The 22,857-nt window shown below is 44.9% G+C and overlaps 1 protein-coding gene across 2 annotated transcripts in view; it reads left to right on the forward strand.

The window, feature by feature from the left end:
* Positions 1–22,857, forward strand: part of LOC136587770 (ABC-type organic anion transporter ABCA8-like) — a 146,722-nt gene that overhangs the window by 66,456 nt on the left and 57,409 nt on the right. For both annotated transcript variants that reach the window (XM_066586533.1, XM_066586532.1), the window contains exons 17-22: positions 1,758–1,897; positions 2,179–2,298; positions 3,484–3,685; positions 6,234–6,400; positions 6,802–6,929; positions 20,858–20,995. In XM_066586533.1, coding sequence (XP_066442630.1) covers positions 1,758–1,897; positions 2,179–2,298; positions 3,484–3,685; positions 6,234–6,400; positions 6,802–6,929; positions 20,858–20,995 — 895 coding nt within the window. The remainder of the gene's footprint in view (positions 1–1,757; positions 1,898–2,178; positions 2,299–3,483; positions 3,686–6,233; positions 6,401–6,801; positions 6,930–20,857; positions 20,996–22,857) is intronic.

Consider the following 22,857-nt stretch of genomic DNA (forward strand, 5'->3'; position numbering starts at 1 on the left):
GAAGTACAACATGTGGCGAAAAAACAATGTTAGAATCGCTTGGATATGCAAAACCTTTCTGGTGTTTTTCCATGTTAAAGTGACACATGTCAGATTTGCAAAATTTGGCCTGGTCATTAAGGCGCAAACAGGCTTGGTCACTAAGGGGTTAATAAGAGGCTTGTGCGTCTTATTATATTTGGCCCATCTTACTTTGCCGACACTTATCTAAGACCTGTGTGTAAAATTTCAGTCTTAGGTAAGTGTTCCCCTGTGTGATACAACTACTAAACAGAATATTGGATATTTTGTGTGAATATTCACAAAAACCCCTGTAAAAATGCATTTTCCAGATACCATTGGTCAGACGTAGCTCATTTTTCATAATTTCAGATTACGGCCCCCTGCACACGGGTGGAAATTGCGCAGTGGGATTTCTCACAGAATTTCCGCCCGTTCCCGCCTGCATGGGATTGCATCACAAAATGCAATCCTATGCAGACGGATGTGATTTGTCTGCATGAGAACAAATTGCAGCATGTTCTATTTCTGTGCGGGTCTCGCAGAGGTCTGCACAGAAATGTCACTCGTGAGGCGCTGGCTCCGCTCCGCTCTGCGCATGCGCTGGCGGGGCGGCAGCCGACGCATCACAGAGCAGAGGAGATGCTGGGAGACGGTGAGTCACAGGGCTGTGCAGAGGCACAGGTCCGCATCCCGCTGTGAGAATTCTCGAAGTGGGATCCATCCTGGCCGTCTGCAGGCGTCCGACAGATGATACATTTGCGATCAGTCGCTGAGAGGAATGTATGAAGAATAAGCCAAATGAGGCGATCTTTTAACTCTTTAGTGCCCAGCCATAATTTTTTTTTTTAATGGAGGTCACTAAGAAACCTCAGGTGGCGCGACCTCAAGTCCTGACCGATTAACCTCTTGCATGCTGCGATCAATAGCAATCGCATCTTATAAGTGGGAGACAGGGCGATGGGGCTCCCCATGTCATCCATCAGCACCAAGAAAAAGCAATTGTGGGTTACTGATGCGTTTCCATTGCAACTGTGCCAGCTTATCATACCCTGCCTCTGATTGCAGGTGGTCTGATTGATAAGCTGTCAAAAGTACACTACACCGTACAACATAGGTAGTGCAGTGTAGTATATCAGCAAATGAACAATCCCATCTTCAAGTCCCCTTGAGGGACGAAAGAATGTGTTTTAAAAAGGTAATAAAATAATATACAGACACCTAACATGTGCTGTACACTTTTGTTGCATGTTGGGAAGGGGTTAAAAGCCACATCAGAACTGCATCTTTTGGGATCTCCCCCCCCCCCCCTCCCCATTTCCCCCTTTCTGATACTGATCACATTTTCCCTTCAACTCAGATTGTATGTTTGCAGGTTTATCATTTTTTCAAAATGTATTTGTTCTGTAAAAACAGAAGCTGCCGCTGCTCTGTGGTTGGTGCTTTCTGCTTCCTCCACTGGCCGCAGTGACAGTGGCCCCAGGGATTGGAGCTGGGGGTCCCTGCTTATCTATTGATGAGCCTTTAGGGATTTTAGTAGGAAGTTCTCTTTATGTCCCTGTGGCCTCACCCTTAGGCTACTTTCACATATCAGTATATTGATTATTATTCAGTGTCCTTGTCTATTTAATCAAAACCAGGAGGAGGTTAGAGAAAAAACATGGAAGAAATGTATAACTCTTTCCAATATACCGTTTCTTTGGCTCACAAATACTGACGGCCGTCGTTATTTTTTACCGCTGCACCTGGTGCATTAGGATGCAGATGTCTCCATCTTGTAATCCAGATGCCATGACTTCAGTTATACAAGAACACATCTCCAGCGCCCGGCTCACCGCCCAGAATGTAGAGGATCTCACATTCACCCTGCCCTTTGACAACATGGACTCATTTCCAGGTACAGGCCATCACTGCATAACAGGCCTCTTTAGGTTTATTTATACAATTCCATGCTCTGCAGCTCGCTGCTATCCAAAAGGAACCAATAGATCTGTACATCGTGATCTACCTGGTTCATGGAATGGAGCACCAGAGCTACAATGGAGTCGGACACATATATAGAGAAGTAGTTGTGGTGGTGGTGGGGTTGTAAAGAGGACATAAGCACAATGTGGGTGACAGCCATGATGGGAGAATTATGTAAAATATTATTGAAAAATGTATAATTTATTTGTCCAGCTTTGTTTTCTCACCTTGACCAACATGTGGGGCTGGACATTATGAGCTACGGGGTGTCTATTACAACAATGGATGACGTCTTCCTGAAACTGGAGGGAGAGCAAGAGATTGAAAAAGGAGGTAAATGTCAATGCATTACTGTTTTCGAAAGCTATTAGCCCTGTTGAGGATCAAGCGCCGATAGAAAGAAATATGGGGCAGTATTAAAGCTCGGTTCCTCGGCTGTTAGTCACAGCTGAGGACTTAGAGGAAAAGGCAGAAGCAGTTTTTTACTGCTTCTGCCTTCTCTTTTGTAGGCTACATAGCGCTCAATGAGCACTATGTAGGGAATTGGGAAAGCGGAAGGGTTAGTAATGTGTGCTCACAGGCTCAGCAGAGCTGCAGGGTCTTAGCAGACCCAGATCAGCTCTGTTAGTGACTATTGTCACACTAGGGAGATGTTTTTCCTTTGAATTGGGGCTCCTATGGATGCTGCAGATAGTGAAAAAGTTAGCAAAAAAAAAGACCATGTAAATGACCCCTAGAGATCTTACATGATGCCATGGGGAAAGTGGGGGGAGGGGGAAGGGGTCATAGATGTTAAAAAAAATAGTTCAGAAACTAAGTAAAAAACAAATACATGATTTTATTTATATGTATGTATGTATGTGTGTATGTATGTATATATATATGTGTGTGTGTGTGTGTGTATATGTGTATGTATATGTATATGTATATATATATATATATGTATGTGTGTGTGTGTGTGTGTGTATATATATATATATATATATATATATATATATATATATAATATAAATCAAAGAAAAAGACCTACTACTGATGCCAACTTAAGCCATCTCCATATGTTCCCTGTGATTCAAGACTATACAATTTATATATCAAAATGAGAAACCCTTTTCTATACTTTATACTTTATGTTAACAAAAATATGCTTATTTAAAAAATAAACTATAAATTAAAAAAACAAACATTTCTTTTAGCTTTTTAACCTTAATAAAACTAAAAAATGAGAAAAAAATGAGTTCTATATGTCACGAAAAAAAGAAATGCGGCAAAAATAATTTTATTAGCCGTAAAATCACCACATGGGTGAAACCCCTAAAAACAGTCTGGCCCTTTTGGACTGAAGCAGGCCGGTCCTTGAGGGGTTAAAGACACAGTGTGAGCGGCTGGTATTTCCCTCACTCACTATCCCCATCTTTGTCTTGCAGTCCCCCCAGACTTCCAATCTCTTTGCTTTGTCCGGTTACAGGCGTTGTCACTTGTTGCTTAACATTTTTAAATTTGTGTTCTTCCATTAAGATTACGGTGTGTTTGCCCAATCTGACCAAAATGAAGATGAAGACAGAGACGTGTACTCTCAGGTGGACGAGTCTGTTCTGCTGATGTCAGATTCCGGCAGCGTCACTCTTCACGGACTGGCGCTGTGGAGACAGCAGGTGGTAACAATGGCGCGGATTCGATTCTTGAAGTTAAAGCACGACATGAAAAACTTACGATCCATGTAAGTTCTTAAAAGGGGGTCTTTGTGTTGGACGATCTCTGGGAAAACCTGGCAGTAAGTGGTCAGTTCTACTGCAGCGTCAGCGCAGCAAAGACGAAGCATCGTGCAGTGTCCATTGACACCAATGGGTTGTCTGTGGAATACAGGGCAGGTCCTCTAGAGCGAGAGATGCTCTTTGTAGCCCGTCTCCACTCTGGCTTAGGGGGCTTTGACATGGGACAAGTGTCGGACAAACCATACCCGGCCTAAGACTGTGTTCACTCCATCTTTTATTCCTGCTGCTCACTACCCTTGTTCTGCTCTGTTATAGGAGCAGAGCAATGACAATGATGGTGGGGCTAGACTTGTCATATTCCTGACACCAACATTGTCTAGCAGTCTCCATTGACTAGAATGAGGTTTGTCAGCCTTCTTGGTTTCCAATTCCCAATCATAGTTTTGCAGACTTGTTAAAAAGTCGTACATTGATTTGAAGGAATGCTGCCTTCCAATAGGTGGCGCTGCAGAGGGATTGACCTTTGTGTTTATGCAGAAAGCTTCCCTAGAGCCCCCGGAATGACAAATTTATTTGGTGGATAATTAGGAAGATTTGCTTTAAACCTGTCACCTCCCTGGTAAAGGTAAAGTCCCCTGATGCAACCACCAAGTCGTTATCGACTCCTAGGATGACGCCACATTGTGGCGTTTTCTTGGCAGACTGTTTTTGTGGGATGGTTTGCCATTGCCTTTCCCAGGCAACTTTTACCCCCCCTCCCCCCCCCTAGCAAGCTGGGTACTTATTTTACTGACCTCCGAAGGATGGATGGCTAACTCAACCTTGAGCCAGCTACCTGAACCAAGCAGGGATTGAACTCACAATGTTTCTGCTGCCTTAACCCCTTAGTGACTGAGCTTTTTTGCTTTTTTCCATTTTTGTTTTTTCCTACTCCCTTTTAAAAAATCGTAGCTCCTTTATTTATCCATCGAAGTCGCTGTATGAGGGCTTGTTTTTTGCGGGACGAGTTGTATTTTTCAATGGCACTATTTATTATACCATATAATGTACTGGAAAACTTTTTAAAAATTCTTAGCGGAGAGAAATGGAAAATAAGACATTCCACCATCTTTCGGTGCGTCCTGTTTCTACGGCGCACAAACTGCAACAAAAGCAACCTGATATTTTTATTCTATGGGTCAGTACGATTGCTACGATACCAAACTTATATAGTATTGTTTTTGCTGTAGTACTTGTATTTTTTTTTTAAAGATATTTAATTTATTTCAATTATTTTCTGCGATCATTTTGTGCGCGATAACTTTTTTATTTTTCTGTCGACGTAGTTGTGCAAGGACTCATTTTTTGCGGGATGTGCTGAAGTTTCCAATAGTATCAATGTGGAATACATACAACTTTTTGATCGCTTTTTATTGCATTTTTTTCTGGAAGACAGGGTAACTAAAGTGTATTTCTGGCATTCCTTTTTTTTTTTTTTTCGGACGACGTTCACCGTGCAGGAAAAATAATGCACTACTTTGATAGATCGGACTTTTACGGACACGGCGATACCAAATACATATTTTTATTTTAGGATTTAGATTTTTTAGTAATTGATATGGCAAAAGGGGGGTGATTTAAACTTTTATAACTTTTTTTTTTTTTTTTTTTACAATTTAAAAAACTTGATTGATCTTTTTTCTTACTTTACTTTGAAGTCCCTCTGGGGGACTTTAACATGCGATGCTTTGATCGCTCCTGCAGTATGACGTAATGCTATAGCATTACGTCATACTGCTTTTTTACAGGCAGTCTATCAAGCCACCCTGTGTGGATGGCTTGATAGGCAGTCTGCTAAGGGAGCCCTGGGGCCATTCATTAGGCCCCCGGCTGCCATGACACCTGCACGGATCCCCCGATCTCACCGCGGGGGGGCCGTGCGAGACCCCCAAACAGTGATCGGGGGATTTAAATGCCGCTGTCAGAATTGACAGCGGCATTTAAAGGGTTAATAGCCGCGAACGGCCGAGCGCGGCTATTGCCCGCGGGTGTCAGCTGTAATAAACAGCTGACGCCCGCGCTCTATGGATGGAGATAGCGGCGCTACCTCTCTCCATACACGTCCTGCAGCTGCAGGATGTAAAAACACTATAGGGTGGTCACTAAGGGGTTAACACTCTACACCACATGAGGCTCTTGTCACCTACAGCACCATAAACTAACTGGTATGGTAAGTGACAGGGAGCCGGGTGATATATTTTTTATACTCCCCTGCTCCCTGGTTGCACCACTGTCACTGGCCAAAGATTGCACAACCCATAGAATTCCGACTCTTTTCAGATGGCCATGCGCAATTTCCCATAGACTTGTGTGGGAGAGTGTATGCATGCTTGAAGCATATCTGTGAAATGCTGTTAAAGTGGAAATGACTTTACCGTCACCCAGCTTTCCGCGTAAGGGATATAACTGATAAATGATCCAATTGAATAATTCTCAACCTGAAACCGTATGACTTGGACTGTAGAGTGATGCCGTACAGCGGCTTCCAGCGATAAACCGTTTCTTGTCTTTCAGATTGCTTCTTCTGATTCTGTTCCTCTTACCCCTGATTGCTGCAACTATATTGTTAGACTCTCTGCAGACTATTCACGACTGGAAACTCACTCCGGACCTTTATTTCCGAGGTCCAGGACACAGGGCACATGAGTATTACACCAGTCTCTTGCTGATTAACAACACAGGTAGGAAAGTGAAGTTTTTCCCTGATCTGTGCCCTAGATCTGTGCACTGGTGGCCGTCGTGTTCTTTGAGATGCGAGTTAGCGTCCGAACTTTTTACTAACTTTTCACTAATCATGCATGCGACGCTTGGATGTTCTCCCACTCACTGAAACCACTGTTTAATAAATGGTAAGAGAAAATCTATTAAAAACTCATTTCCCCTTTAGAAATTCTATCAAAGTGTGTGTATGTATGTGTAGTTAAGCTAAGCGACAACCAATATAGCCATCGTTTATGGTTGTCATGCAGCTATCTTAAAGTTCTGGGCAGTCCTAGAGCTGCAGTAGCTATATCTCTGTATAAGTAGAAGGACCCCTGTGTATTGCTAACAGGTCTGTAAACTACTGTATTATCTTTGACAGATGGGTCCATCGAAGAATTTGTCAATGGCATAAAGGAGCAAGACATTTTGGTGGAAGTTATCAATGGTCCATTCGACAGAGAAACCATAGGCTACAATGGAGCTATTGAGCTGTCGCTTCAGAACAAGGTGAGGTGGAGCACAATGTTCAGAACATGATGGAGTTTTAGCTTTTTATAGGTACTGTAAAGCGGTTTAGTCAATGTTGTGCATCATTCTACGATTTTCTGCAGCCTGCAGTGCATAGAATGGAGGTTTTTGTTCTGGTTACAATGGCTACGTCAAGGATCCTGTTTATAAAGGGGTTAGAAACATAGAATAGTAGAGTTGGAAGGACCTCCAGGGTCATCGGGTCCAACCCCCTGCTCAGTGCAAGATCACTAAATCATTTCAGACATATGTCCGTCAAGCCTCTGTTGTCCAGGACTTTTGAGGGTTTTTTTTATTGATGACTTGTCCTCAGGATAGGTCATGAATAGTTGATCGCCGCAGGTCTGCTGCTAATGATCCCCACCAATCAGTCAATTCCCGGGCTCGCTGTCAGTACCCCTGCCGATAATCTATGCATAGATGCCATTGCAACCAGAACGAAAACCACTGACAGAAGCTATACTACTGAAATGCATGTCTCTGAAGGCAGGGAGTGTTACACTCGATAAGGCCATAGGGGCTCAATAGGAGATTTTACAGCCCCACACTGGATATCTGCAATAGTGGGATCGGGAAACTATCATGAGGGACCCTGCGACCTACACTACCAATCGAGCGTTTTAGAACACCTCAATGTTGCCAGTTTTTACTGATATTTACAGTTTAATGTTTCAGATGTAGTTTGAAATGAAAGCAGAGAACAAATAAGTTTAGATAAATAAAAGGAATGGATTATTTTGTTCACCAAATTAAATCTAGATTTTTGACTCTTCAAAGTAGGAACCTCTAGCTGATCTAACCGCTTTATACCATCGAGGCATTCTTTCTACAATTGCTTTCAGATATTGTTCAGAAATTTCTTCCCAGCATTGTTGCAGAAGCTCCCACAAATGTGCTGCACTTGTAAGTTGCTTTGCTTTCACCTTTCTGTCTAGTTGATCCCAAACAAGCTCAATGTACTTCCTAAGTAGTTCTGACATAACCTATAAGTATGTGTTGGATAGTTGTCTTGCTGTAATATGAATCCCTGACCAACTAGGCGTTCACCAGAGGCTATTGCATAGCGTATCAAAATGCTGTGGTAGTCCTTTTTGTCCAGTGTGCCAATCACCCTGTGTAAGTTGCCAACTCTGGATCCAGCAAAAGAGCCCCAGACCGTCACGCTTCCTCCTCCATGTTTGACAGTTGGTGTCACACACTCGGGAACCATCCTTTCATTACTCAGCAGCATACAAAAACCCTGCATGATGTCAAATTTTGTTTCATCAGTCATAAGACCTTCTTCCAGTCTTTAGTAATCCACTAGAGGTGAAACTTGGCCCAGACACAGCATTGAAAGTATAGTTTGACATATCTGGATTTAGGGGGAATCTTCTCATTTGGAGGCCCCTCATTTGAAGTAAGTTCTTTCTAATTTTTACTACGAACTTCTAATCTGATCCTGTTGTTTGTTCCTTTGAGCGCTGGGATTTATTTTCTTTATGGTTTGGTACGTTTATGAATGGGGTGGTTTCTCTTTCGGATGCCCTGTTGACGCTCTCCGTTATCGGATGTCCTGAGTGACTAGGGGTCCATGTGGTGGATTTATTGTATGGAGTATTCTTGGACTTGAGGTGTGACAGCCTGTCTTTCACGGGTAGACTGATCATACCAGATGAATCCCCTCCAATTTGGAGAATTCTGATTTTATTCATATCTTGACCTTAGAGCGCTCTCCTTGTTTTAATTATACCTTACCAAAGTTTTCACTGCTGGAAAGGGACGCCCCCATTCCCAGCACCCTCCTTAAGTATCTCAGGCTCCCCCAGTACGCCTTCCTCTAGTGATGCTGCAGAAGTTTTAAAGGTGCAAATCTCTGCAAACTATAAGTTAACCCCATCCTTACCAGTTTACCCCAGACAGTAACTCTCATTACAGCCTGTCGCCACAGTACATTAACATAGTAACATTGTCTTCATTCAGCCTAACATACTATGTCCATCTAGTTCAGCCTGTTTCAATTTCTTTGTTGATCCAGATGAAGTCAAAAAAAACCAAGAGTTGGAAGCCAATTAGCCCATTCGGGGGGAAAATTCCTTCCGGACTCCATTATGGCAGTCAGAATAATCCCTGGATCAAGCTCTGATAGTCCCTACCTTTCTGTAAGACCCGGATCAACAACCCACTGGTCACCTAATGTCTATATCCTATAATATCATAGCGCTCTAGAAAGACATCTAGTCCCCTCTTAAACTCCTCTATGGATTCTGCCATCACCACGTCCTAAGTCAGATAGTTCCACAGTCTCACCGCTCTTACAGTAAAGAACCCCCTTCTGTGTTGGTGATGAAACCTGCTTTCTTCTAGACATAGCGGATGCCCTCTTGTTACTGTCGCAGTCCTGGGTATAAACCAATCATGGGAGAGATTGTTGTATTGTCCCCCTCATGTATTTATACATAGTTATTTGATCGCCCGGGCTCAGCACCTAGATGCCTATGGGCCTACAATTTTTTTTTTAATGTAAGCCACACCCTGTACCAAACATGAAATGTATTGCAAAGTCTCAACAATCTTTTCCTAATGCATTTATAATTTTGTCAGGATTGAAGACTGAATAATAGCATAGAAAGGACTTTGTGAAGTGGAACTATGCTTGGAGTTGTATGCAAACTCAACTTATGAAGCACCGAAAGTTCTCTTCAAGAGTCTAATTAGTGCTTTCAGTTTGCCAATGTAATTGAGAATGAAAGGTAGATGATAGAGTTATTCCTATCCCAAGAGCAGAGCAAAATCTTTTCCAGAATTTGGAAGTGAATTGTACTCCTCCCCCTGAAAACACATTGTCAGGGATAATAATCACTTTTATATAGCGCATACATATTACCCTGCACTTTACATCATTTGATGTTATGGGTTTTGTCCACATAAAAATTGCTGTTCAGGACAGAATCCCAGACCAAATAAATATATTTCGTCAAATACATGAAGAAGAAACGCGAGAAACACTAAAGTGGGATACTATGAAAGCATATCTTAGAGGCTGCTTTAGATCAGCAATATCATACATTAAGAGAACGACTTCACAGGCAGACCTTCTAATAGAACAGCAATTAGCTGACGCTGAAAAGCAATATACTACAAACCCCACAGACACCAACAAAACGCAATGGTTAGGACTGTTTCGGCAGTACAAACACCAGCTACATGTAAAAACTAAAAGGAAACTTTTCTTTACTAAACAATATTTCTTTGAAATGGGCAATCAGTCCAGCCATTTATTGGCTAATCTAGTCAAACAAAATGGACAATCAGTACTTAAAATTAAAACGACAGATGGCCAGCTGCTGACAGAGGCCCAATCCATTGTAACAAGATTCAAAGAATACTACACTAATCTGTATACCTCCTCAAATAGCAAGTCAGTAACTGATAATTTAGAATATCTGGAAAATATAACCTTCCCAACCCTTACGACAGAACAGGTGGAGCTACTAGAGGCCCCAATTGACATAGAGGAAGTTCAACAAGCTGTAGAAGAAATGTCGTTAAACAAATCCCCTGGACCGGATGGCATCCCTTTAGAAGCGTACCGGAAATATGCAGGCCAATTAACACCAATTCTACACGATGTTCTGCAGTGGGGATATAATGAAAATTCTCTTCCGCCCTCATTTTATGAGGCATCAAAAATAGTACTGATAAAACCGGGCAAAGATCCAACTGAATGCGATTCATATAGACCTATATCATTGCTCAACGTGGATTATAAAATCCTGACCAAAATATTAGCTACTAGACTAAATAGAGTAATATTATCCATAATCCATGAGGATCAAACGGGGTTCATGCCCGGGAAATCGACCACGATCAACATACGTAGGACATAAACAATAGTACAATTAGGTAGAAAATATAATAAACCCTGGTCAATAGCGTCTTTAGACACTAAGAAGGCATTCGATTCACTGGAATGGAATTTTCTAGAAGCTTGCCTGACCTGTTTTGGCTTTGGGCCGCAATTTCTAAGATGGATCAAGCTACTATATAAGTCACCCATGGCAAACGTAATAGTTAACGGTATACCATCAATGAAATTCCCGCTATCATGGGGAACACGCCAGGGATGTCCACTATCCCCAGCTCTATTTGCGATAGCAATAGAAGCACTAGCCATCCGTCTACGTAACACCCCTACTGTAACAGGAGTGCAATGGGAGGGCAGAGAAAGTAAAAGTGGACTATATGCAGACGATATGATCTTATATCTCTGCAATCCTGAACACTCATTCCCACAAGCCCTAGAAATAATAAACGGTTTCTCCAAATACTCCGGATTACACATAAACTGGACCAAGTCAGCAATAATGCATGCAGCCAAAGATCCCGTCACAATCCCGTGTGTACTCTCCAGTGGATTACTGGAAGTAACAAAATTTAAATACCTAGTAGTCAATATAGTACAGGATCATGAAAACACCCTAAGTGAAACTATAGATCCGCTATATGACTCAATAAGCACTAAAGTAAAGGTTTGATCCAGACTTCCTCTCTCGTTGGCTTGGCGAGTAAATTTGATAAAAATGGTGATTCAGCCCAAGTGCCTGTATTCCCTACAACATATACCGGTTAAAGTACCAGAAAAATTCTTTCAAACATTAAACTCCCTGATTATTTGCTTTATCTGGGGCCAGTCCAGATCTAAATTGGGACTTGCTAAACTGCAAAGATCTAAGAAACAGGCGGGAATGGCATTACCTAATTTCAAATTATACTACTTATCGAGCCAACTACGAAACCTCCGTTCCTGGTTTACCAGGGGGGAGTTGCCACTGACGGACTAATATTTAGCCAGCGAGGTAGCGGGACAAAACTTAATTGGATTCCTGGAACACCCAGAATACACAAAACCATCTAAATTACTACCCATACATCGACTAGCCCAATCGGTGTGGCGTGTGGCCAAGGAGATCCAACAATTCACTGACATAATGACAGACACCCCTCTGTGGGAAAACCCCACTTTGCCATCACTACAATCACTACAAGATACTAGATATGGGACTTCTCTGGGAATACAGGTGCTGGGAGACATATATGAAGACAACATAATGTTATCCTACACACCATTACGGGAAAAACTGCAAATGCCGAAATTACAACTATTTAGATACTTCCAATTGAGACACGCCCTAAATGCCCAATTCCCACCAGAAACAGTTAGAATCTCTAAGTACCCAATAGTAGGCGTCCTCAGGACACAGGGACCCAAGGGACTGATATCAATGCTTTACACGCACTTACTATCTGCGAAAATGGATCATGAACCATTATTAGTCTATGACAAATGGAAAATTAATATTCCTACTCTAACAACAGAGGACTGGCAGGAAGCAATGGAATCGCATCTATTAGTGTCACCGGCAGTTAATAATAAAATGATACAACTATACGTGATACACCAGGCATATCTTACACCAGTCCAGTTGAATAAAATGGGCAGAATAGACACAACGACATGCCACAGATGTCACCAACCGAATGCCGACTTTTGGCACCTACTATGGGAATGTCATCATGTAAAGAATTTCTGGGAAGAGATATTTAATATCCTGTTTTCGCTTCTGCCGGCCCCACTAGTCATGGACCCCAAAATAGCAATATTTGGACTGATAGACGAAGAAGAGTGGACACACTACAATAAAATATTCATCAGAGAAATGTTATTTATAGCCAAAAAAACCGTAGCCATGAGATGGATGGCAACGAGACCGCCCTCCATTTCACAACGAGACCGCCCTCCATTTCACAATGGAAAAAGTTAGCTGACACTATAATAGCCTATGAAAAGGTGGTTTACAAACACAGAGGATGTCCAGACAAATTTGAAAAAGTGTGGGGTGGGTGGCTAGACTCGCACAACACATTATAAGTCAAGCAGGTACAGGTTAGATATCTAGTTGAAAAAGAGGAAGAAATTCACACACAACGAACCAAACGCACTAACCGTTTTATTTTATTCTCTCAAATGTTAAAAGTTAACATGGAAAATGTTTTGTAACCATAAAGTGATATAAGATGCAGAACAAATGGAAATTGTATACAGAAATAAATGTAATAATTGTTTTACAAATCTGTCAATAAACGAAGTTAAAAAAAAATTGCTGTTGGTCTTGGTGGGATTGGAACCCAGGACCCCAGTGCTGTAAGGCAGTAGTGCTAACCACTGAGCCACCCGGATTCATTTGTGACTGTAGAAATTGTGTCGTCATTACGGAATTGGAAGTAACTGAGCATGCCTGACCAGTAAAACAGCGGAGCCTAACGGTCATAACCGTTGTGTATACCAGTGGAGAACTAAGCAGGGGGCAGACCACAGGAAAAGGAATATCTCTGCAGCCTTGTAAAACAAGTTATAACATTATATTGTAAAATTACATATTATTGCCTTACAAAGCATATAACTTTCACTTTGAATCACCAAAATACCCCATTAAACTGTACACTGGAGCAACCAGTGTCAGGCAGCTGCTGCCAAGGCAAATAGGATCATGGGGTGTAACAAAAGAGTCCGAGAGGTACATGACGAGAACATTGTTCTAGAAGAAAGCAGGTTTCATCACCGACACAGAAGAGGGTTCTTTACTGTAAGAGCAGTGAGACTGTGGAACTCTGTCTGAGGACGTGGTGATGGCAAAATCCATAGAGGAGCTTAAGAGGAACTAGATGCCTTCCTCGAGCGCTACGATATTACAGGATATAGACATTAGGTGACCAGCGGGGTTGTTGATCTCAAATGTTGATCCAGGGATTACTCTGGCTGCCATTGCGGAGTCAGGAATATTTTTTTTTCCTCCAAGTGAACTAAATTGGCTCGTTGTGGGTTTTTTTTGCGTTCCTCTGGACCAACCAGGAAGGAAGGGGGGAAGTCGAAACAGGCTGAACTAGATGGATGTTGTCTTCATTCGGCCTAGCATACTAGGTTACTATATCCGAGCATGAGCGGGTATAAAGGTGGGCAACTAAAGTAATAAATGGAATGGGCGGACCACAATACCCAGAAAGGGGACCAAAATTGGGAAAAAAAAGATAACTAAGGGGCGACCTACTAACTATGTATAAATCAGAGGACAGTACAGAGATCTCTCCCATCATCTGTTTATACCCAGGACTACGATGGCAGCAAGAGGGCATCCCTTACCCAGAGAGGAAAGAAGATTTCATTACCAACACAGAAGATGGCGTTCTGTGTGGGATAAATGATGTAGTAATATATTTCTGTAGATCAGACTGTTACAGATGTGGCTGTACAATTATGTGTTTTTTTGTTTTTTTTCATGAAAATGGGAGAAGGCTTTTTTCATTTCTATTTTGGGGGAGGGGGGTACTATTAAGTCGAAAAATGTTGTTGTTCTTATTGTTAGATTTTTTTTTTTTTTTAGTCCCCATAATGGACTTGAACTTGCAATTGTATGATGGCTTGAAAAATATACTGCAATACGTAAGTATTGTAATATATTGAACATTTAAGACCGGACTGCTATGGCAGCTAAATGGCATGTGTCAACTGGAGAAAGGGGGAGCCCATTCCCTCGTCAAGCCATTTAAATGCAGTAGTCAGCACGGACTGTGGCATCTAAATGGTTAAACTGATAGGTTAAGAGTTACCTCCAATCCTGACTGTTGGGTGTAGGGGTATAGCTGGTGGGGAACACAGCCAGGACTGAGAAGAGTGGGGGTCAAACAAAGTTGTTTTAGTTAGGTTAGTCAGTAACAAAGTGGATGAAGCATTAGTTTTCCCGGCGTCATCCTGACGGCAGACATGGAGGTTGCACCTTGACCTTGTAGGGACAGGAAGCAAGAGACTTCAAAAGGCTCCTCCTGCCTCCCATTCACCAGTGCTTCCTGTCCCTACAGTGACATGCAAGAGGTGCTCCCTCCAGGGAGCTACAGGATAACACCGGGATTGACGGTCCACAGGGCCGCTTCCCCTCACCTTTCCAACGGAATCTGGCTGACAAGCGGGGCTGACGGTCCACAGGGCTGCTTCCCCGTTTACCTCCCCTCCGGAGGGTCAGCGCGGTCCGGGAGCACGGCGGGTCACAGGTCTGACCGCCCGGGGATCACCACCGCAACGGTCGGAGCGGCGGACCACAGGTCCCTGAGTCCCCTCCTTCCTCCTTTCGGCTCCGTGCAGCGTTTTCTCGGCAGGGGAGAGCGGCGGGCCATAGGCTCAGATGCCTCTCTCCCCCAGGCATGCCGGCGCGTCCCCGCGCGGCGGCAGGGGGCGGAGCCAATGACGCGCCGTCAGGGGGCGGAGCCAAAAGACGCAGCGTGACGCGGTGACGTCAGACGCCGTCGGAGAACCCGGAAATGGCGGGAGATTTAAAAATGGAAACCCCCCGGCAAGCTTCCACTGACAGCACACCTTCAGTGAAGGATTTATCTGTCTGGCTGGTCCTGTCTATCGCTACCTAGCATGATGACTACTAAGGAACCAGAGATGGAAGCCCTGCAAACCGTAAGTGTGACAAATTGCAGGGGTGATATGCTGGGGATTTAGCATTGGATGGCGGTTTATTTCCCTTATGTGCATGCATGTATTTTTGCAGGACAGGGAATCTACCCGGTCTAAACAAGACCTTAAAAAAAGATGCAGGAAATGCGCCCTGTGTCTCAAAAAACTTGACGAGACATGTAAAAAGCCGCTATGTCCCGATTGTACCGCAAAAATCCTGACGGATGAACAGGCCGCCTTCAGGGAGGATATTAGATCCCTGGTCCGTGAAGAGGTCCGGGCATCAATCTCTAGTCTCCCCCCAGCACAGCGGGAAAAAAGAGCCACTAAGAGGGCGAGCATGCCGCTGACGAGCTCAGAGTCTGAGCAATCCCTGGGCGACCTGTCAGACGGCGAACTCTTTGACCGTCCCCCGGACTCCAGAGATGAGAATAGGAAATACTATTTCTCATCAGCAGAGCTGGACGACCTGATCAAAGCGGTCAGGGACACTATGAAGCTGGAGGATGTGATTGAGCCTAGGTCCGTACAGGACGACATGTTCGGTGGGCTCAGACCGAGAAACCGCATCATGTTTCCCGTAAACGATACCTTAAAAAAAGTGATCACGGATGAATGGGCCTCAGCAGATAGACACCTCTATCTATCCCGTGAGTACAAAGAAAGACTCCGGTTTGCGGAAGAGGATGTGAACATCTACGAGGATGTCCCCAAGGTGGACGCGCAAGTGGCCAGAATGGCTAAAAAGACAGCCCTACCGTTTGAGGATTCCTCCCACCTTAAAGATCCAATGGACAACAGGGTAGATGCCCTGATGAAACGGGCCTGGCAGACAACGGCCTATACGCTGGAGTCCAACATTGCAGCAACGTCCGTGGCCAGGTCAATGTTCCTCTGGTTAGGGGAACTCGATGACCAGATAAAACAGAAGGCCCCTAGAGACGCATTACTGGAATGCATGCCTCTATTGAAATCGGCGACGGGCTTCCTGGCAGACGCATCTGCCGAATCCATGAGACTGGCGGCTAGGAGTGCCGCATTATCTAATATGGCCAGACGGGCAGTCTGGCTAAAGACGTGGAAGGCAGACACGGCATCTAAAGGGAGGCTATGTAATATTCCCTTCCATGGCCGGTACATCTTTGGCGCAGACCTGGAGGAGATCCTTAAAAGAGCTACGGATAAAACCCACAGCTTTCCGGACCAAGCGAGGACTGGGTTCTCTCACAAGCGCCAGCCATCCTTCAGGCCATATCGGGGCAAAGGGAAGACGGGACGTTGGTCCTACCCCAAAGGCGGCAGGGGTAAGACTAAAACAACCCCTACCCCCATAGAAGAGTGCCAGGTGGGGGGTAGACTACTGAAATTTTCCCGAGAATGGCAGGGGGTTACAGACAACCCGTGGGTCTTGCAACTCATAGCTCAGGGGTACAGAATAGAGTTCTTCACCCAACCCCCCAATGTCTTCAGAATCACCCCCACACAATCCCCAACCCTGCAGGATATTTTTAAAGACGAAATCTCGAAGCTGCTGCAAATGGGGGCGATAGTCCGGGTCCCCACAGTAGAGCAGCGCCAGGGATTCTACTCGCCTCTCTTCCTGATCAGAAAGCCAAATGGTAATTTCAGGATGATTCTTAACCTGAAGGGCCTGAATAAATTTATTGCCTACAAAAGATTTAAAATGGAGACCGTCAGGTCAGCGGTAACGCTGATCGAAAGGGGGGATTTCATGAGTACCGTCGACCTGAAGGACGCGTACTATCACGTCCCAGTCCTGCCGGAGCATCACCAATATTTAAGGTTCGCCATCAAGATAGGGAACAGGGTGCGTCACTTTCAGTTCCGGTGTCTACCCTTTGGCATTTCCACGGCTCCCAGAATATTTTCTAAAATAGTGGCAGAGATGGTGGCTCATCTCCATCTGGCGGGTATAAATATCATCCCGTACCTGGACGACTTCCTAGTGGTTGCTTCCTCACCCAGGGTCCTCAGGGACGATACTAGCAGAGTCATCTCCCTTTTCCAGAGTTTGGGGTGGATAGTCAACTTCCCCAAATCTAGCCTTCTCCCCGAGACGCGGAAGACCTTCCTGGGGGTACAGATAGACTCAGTGTCACAGACTTTGTCTTTACCCCCACCCAGACAGGAGAGTCTTAGACTGGCAGCGCAGGAGGGCGGCCAGAGAAGGCAAATCGTAATTAGGGATGCAATGAGGCTCCTGGGCCTCATGACCTCCTGTATCGGCATTATCCCTTGGGCCCAGGCGCACTCTAGGACACTACAGAGATCCATCCTGGGTAACTGGGATGGGGCATCCACCTCTCTGGACAGGAGAATGCCCATGTCTCCAGCTGTCTTAAGGTCCCTCCGCTGGTGGCGGTCATCTGACATCCTTGAAGCAGAGTCCCCATGGGTGGCAGAACCCTTCATCCCCGTAGTAACAGATGCAAGCCAGTCTGGCTGGGGAGCGCAAGTAGGGCAGTGCCTACTCCAGGGCGAATGGGGGCCGACGTTGCGTGCCCAGTCATCGAACTTCAGAGAACTTAGGGCCATCTGGGAAGCACTTCACAGAACCCAAGACATCTTAAAGAAGAAACATGTAAAAATCTTCTGTGATAATATGACTGCAGTTTCACTTATTCGCCACCAGGGAGGCACCAGAAACCTTCACCTGCTGAGACTAACAGCGCGGATCTTCCGATGGGCCGAGACCACAGTACAATCCCTAACAGCGGTCCATCTCAAAGGGTCCCAGAACCAGACAGCCGACTTCCTAAGTCGAAGACGCCTGGACCCCGGGGAATGGTCCCTGAACCAGGAGGAGTTTCATCATATTACGGAAACCTGGGGCAGTCCACAGGTGGACTTGTTCGCGACCAGCAAGAACTCAAAATGCCCAGCCTACTTTTCCCTAGATCCAAGGGCCAGGGCCGAGGGGTTAGACGCCTTCTCCCAGAGGTGGGACTTCAGTCTGGCTTATGCCTTCCCACCCATACCCCTGATCCCGAGAGTTCTTCGGAAGGTTCAGCAGAGCAACATTACGCTGATCCTGATCGCCCCACACTGGGAAAAAAGGGCATGGTTTCCGGTACTTCTAAAGCTCGCCATCACGGAGCCAATCCGCCTGCCATCCAGGAAGGACCTTCTAGTGCAGGGCCCAGTTTCGTGCCCCAACTCAGAAAGGCTGAACCTAGCGGTCTGGATATTGAGGAACAGACGCTAATAAGGCAAGGTTTATCCTCCAGAGTCATCGCGACATTACGCCAGTCCCGAAAGCCCGTGACTTCAGCGATCTATAATAAGATCTGGAAAAGATTCTCCTCCTGGAGAGGGCTGGAAGTCTCCAATCTCGATACTTCGGTGGCGGAGATTTTGGATTTCCTCCAGGATGGTCTAGACAGAAACCTGAGACCGGGAACCCTGAGGGTACAGGTATCAGCGTTCTCGGCCATTCTAGATGAACCCCTGGCGGAACATAGATTGATCCGCAGGTTTTTAAAAGCGGCGGAAAGAATTAGACCAATTAGCCGTAGTGCGGTCCCCCCATGGGACCTAAACTTAGTCCTCCAAAGTCTGTGCAAAAGCCCCTTTGAGCCTATTGATCAGGTACCAATTAGGTTCCTCACATTTAAAACGGTATTTCTGGTAGCTATTACTACAGCGAGGCGCGTAAGTGAACTCCAGGCCCTATCCTGCAAAACACCCTACCTACTAGTCCAGGATGATAGGGTCATATTAAAAACAGACCCCTTCTTTCTCCCCAAGGTAGCCTCAAAATTCCATAGGCAGCAAGAAATTATTCTTCCCTCCTTCTGCCAAAATCCCCAGAATGATAGGGAAAGAGACTACCATAGCCTGGATGTAAGGAGGGCCATTTTATGCTACCTAGAGCAGACCTCATCTTTCAGGAAGGCTGATTGTCTTTTTGTCCAATTCCAGAGGCCGGGCAGAGGAAGAGCGGCTTCTAGAAGATCCATTAGCCGCTGGATAAAATCCACCATCCAGCAGGCCTACTCTTCCGGCAACAGTGCTATTCCTGAAGGACTCAAGGCCCATTCAACCAGGGCAGTATCCTGCTCCTGGGCAGAGAGGGCCATGGCGACGCCGGATCAAATTTGTAAGGCAGCCACATGGTCCAACCTGCATACCTTCACAAAACACTACAGGCTGAATACGGACCTCTCCTCCGATCTCTCTTTCGGGAGAAAGGTCCTGCAAGCAGTGGTCCCTCCCTAAGAGTTAATTTGGTATACTCCATGTCTGCCGTCAGGATGACGCCGGGAAAGGGGAGTAATTTCTTACCGAAAATTCCTTTTTCCCGAGTCATCCTGACGGCACGTATTTCCCTCCCGAAAATTCACACGGTGGTACCTATGTCTGTGTGGGCGCGAGCCAGTAGCCCAGGGGCTCCTATATTGGACATTTTTCTTTGTTTATGCGGAAAATTTGTGCATATTTCCTTTGTTTAAACCGGGTAAGCTACCCTCTTATTGTTTATGTTCAAAATAGAACTAACCATGTTAATTTTGTTTCGGAGCAATAAAAATCTTCCTTGGTTAACCACGGCATGTCCATGTAAGTAATTTAGAAGACACTGGTGAATGGGAGGCAGGAGGAGCCTTTTGAAGTCTCTTGCTTCCTGTCCCTACAAGGTCAAGGTGCAACCTCCATGTCTGCCGTCAGGATGACTCGGGAAAAAGGAATTTTCGGTAAGAAATTACTCCCCTTCCTGGCCCCCCATAATTATGGCCAATTTGTAAGTGTGTCCGGCCAGGCAACTGCCGTATCAACTGCTCTGACAGTGATGCTCTGTCCCTGTACCTAGAAGACACTGCGAGATACAGCGTAAAGAAGATATGCCTGGTATAGAGGGCAGGAGAAGCCAACTCAATCTTTAGATAGTATGAGCCACTCGCCTCCCCACTCTTCCTACACGGCGCCAGTCACACATATTGCTAGCAATGGCCAAGAGAGGCTCTGAGAAGGAGGATGAATCTAATGTGAGGAGCGGTGGATTGCTACGGACAGCTTCTTTTTTTACTTAAATGTGTGCATTTTTGGTTGAAAATCATTTTTGCAGTACAGTTTTATGGAAGATATTGCACTGTACGCACGCTGTAATTTCTGTGACATTCTATGTAACCATGACAACACTATTCTCTTTTTTGTAGGGTTTTATTGAAGATGAAACTGGATGCAGCCATTCTTCAATAAAACGTGTCTAAAAATAAGTTTATATATATATATATATATATATATATATATATATATATACATACATACATACATACATACATACATACATACATACATACATACATACATACATAAAACTGGACGACCCAATAAGTTGTTCATAGTGTTAACAGCAGGGGGCGCGCCTTAAAGTTATGTTCCTCTCTTCCAGGGTTACAGCTTCAGAATTATTGGAAGTCCCCAAGCGCAGAACGGACTTCCTGTGCTCGTCGATATTATCAGTAACGCCTTCCTGAAAACCTTAAAATCCCCAGAAAAGATTGAAGTCTGGACTAAGCCTGTCCTTCCTGTGAGTCCTAAGCAGTATCCTTACTAATCCCCCAACTGACAGAATCCATTGACTTCTCCCAACCTGATGACTGTTCTTATCTACAGTTCCTTAAAATATATCTGATTTCTTGAAAGCTGGGTGACGACTGTTTTGGGTGATGTTACATCTTCTGTAGCTTTCCCAAACTTTTCCCTGGGTAAATCTAACTAGATAGGCAATGAAACCTGTTGCTGGGATGTACCATTTCACATCCAGGTAGATTAGCCATTCAGAAGTTGTGGTAAGTTGGGTGCAGGGACACAGCCATAGGGTGGAGCAACCGGAGCATGTGCTCAGGCACAGCTAGGAATGAGGGAATTGGGGGACATCATCCTGGCTAAACAATGTTATCTTATCCCCTTCAGTCAGCAAGAAAACAGCTGATGCAGTAGCTTCCTGGCACAGCATACTTACCGCAGATTTGTAAGTGAGGCCGGCCATGCGACTGGTGCATCATATGCACTGGCACTAGGGCTGCTGTTGTCGGAACTCCAATACTACGCATCAGATCACTTACTATCCTACTGTAGGTATTTCAGACACATGTTTATCCACACAAATTCCCCAGGTGGTTATAGTGTTGACCTTGTCAACACAGTAAGTATACCCCTATACATTTTTTCTGATACCTGAGGCCCAATCTTTGTTGCCCCTGAAAAGTCCTATGAGATTGCAGAAAGAAATGTGTACAAAGGATAGAGGCAAAGTGTGGTTTGATAGAGGGAGGCTGCGGTATACAGTAGGGCCACCCTTTTCAGGGCGATCACCCTATGATGGGTATAATAAGGAAAGCCAGAGGGCTAGATACAGACTAGTGGTTATCAGTGGCAGGAAGCTTCTTCACTTCTGAATCATGGTAAAACTGCTACCCCACAGTACATTTTGGAGCTATTGGTTATATTATGTATTGGATTGTTTCCCCAACTTCAGTCCTCAGCTACCCCAACGGGTCATGTTTTCAGGATTTCCACAGTGTTGTACGGGTGATGTAATTATTTTCGGTGGCACAGGTGTTCTTACTATAGGATATCCTGTTGGGAGTCCCTGAGGACTGGAGTTGGGAAACACTGATGTACTGTTTGGGGAAACACAGAATTGGTGCATTTTAATTGGTAGAATAAAGGTTGCTATTTGCACAGACCTCTTAGTATGCCCAAGGGCTTATTCGCACCAACGCAAAAAGCCGACAATCAATGTGACTTTTTAACAAGTCTTAATGATTGGGAATAGGAAACCAAGCCAGAATCCATACACAGACAGCTGTTTCGGGGGTTTTGCCCTCCATCAGTGTGCAGTAGGTTTCTGGTTTGGCTAGTGAGAGGCCTATAACGTGGGTCAGGAAGGGTGTCATGTCTCCTTAAGGAGACATCCAGGAGGTGGGTGGGTTGGAAGGGGCGCTGCAAAGGTGGTATTCCATCTTCCTTATTTGCATAAATTACCCAGAGGAGCTTGCCTATATGTCTCCTCACTCACCTTCTAGATGTTTTCCTTGGGGAGGGACTATGCCCCTCCCAGCCCGCTTACCTTCTGCGTGCTCTCCTTAAAGGGGTTGTCTCGCGGCGAAAGCGAAAAAAAAAATTTTTCACTTACCCCCGCATTCTGCCCTGTTAAAAAGAAAGCATAGGTTAGCTTTTAAAAAGCACATCGCACTTACCTGCATCAGCGTTCTGCAGCTTCTTCTATTCTTCTTTTAAAGATGGCGCCGCTGGTCTTCTCCCACGGTGCACCGCGGGTCTTCTCCCATGGTGCACCGTGGATTTTCTTCTCCTTCCTTGCGTTCCATTGCCGATTCCAGCCTCCTGATTGGCTGGAATCGGCACACGTGACGGGGCGGAGCTACG

The sequence above is a fragment of the Eleutherodactylus coqui genome, chromosome 13, assembly GCF_035609145.1.
Source record: "Eleutherodactylus coqui strain aEleCoq1 chromosome 13, aEleCoq1.hap1, whole genome shotgun sequence".
NCBI lineage: Eukaryota > Metazoa > Chordata > Amphibia > Anura > Eleutherodactylidae > Eleutherodactylus > Eleutherodactylus coqui.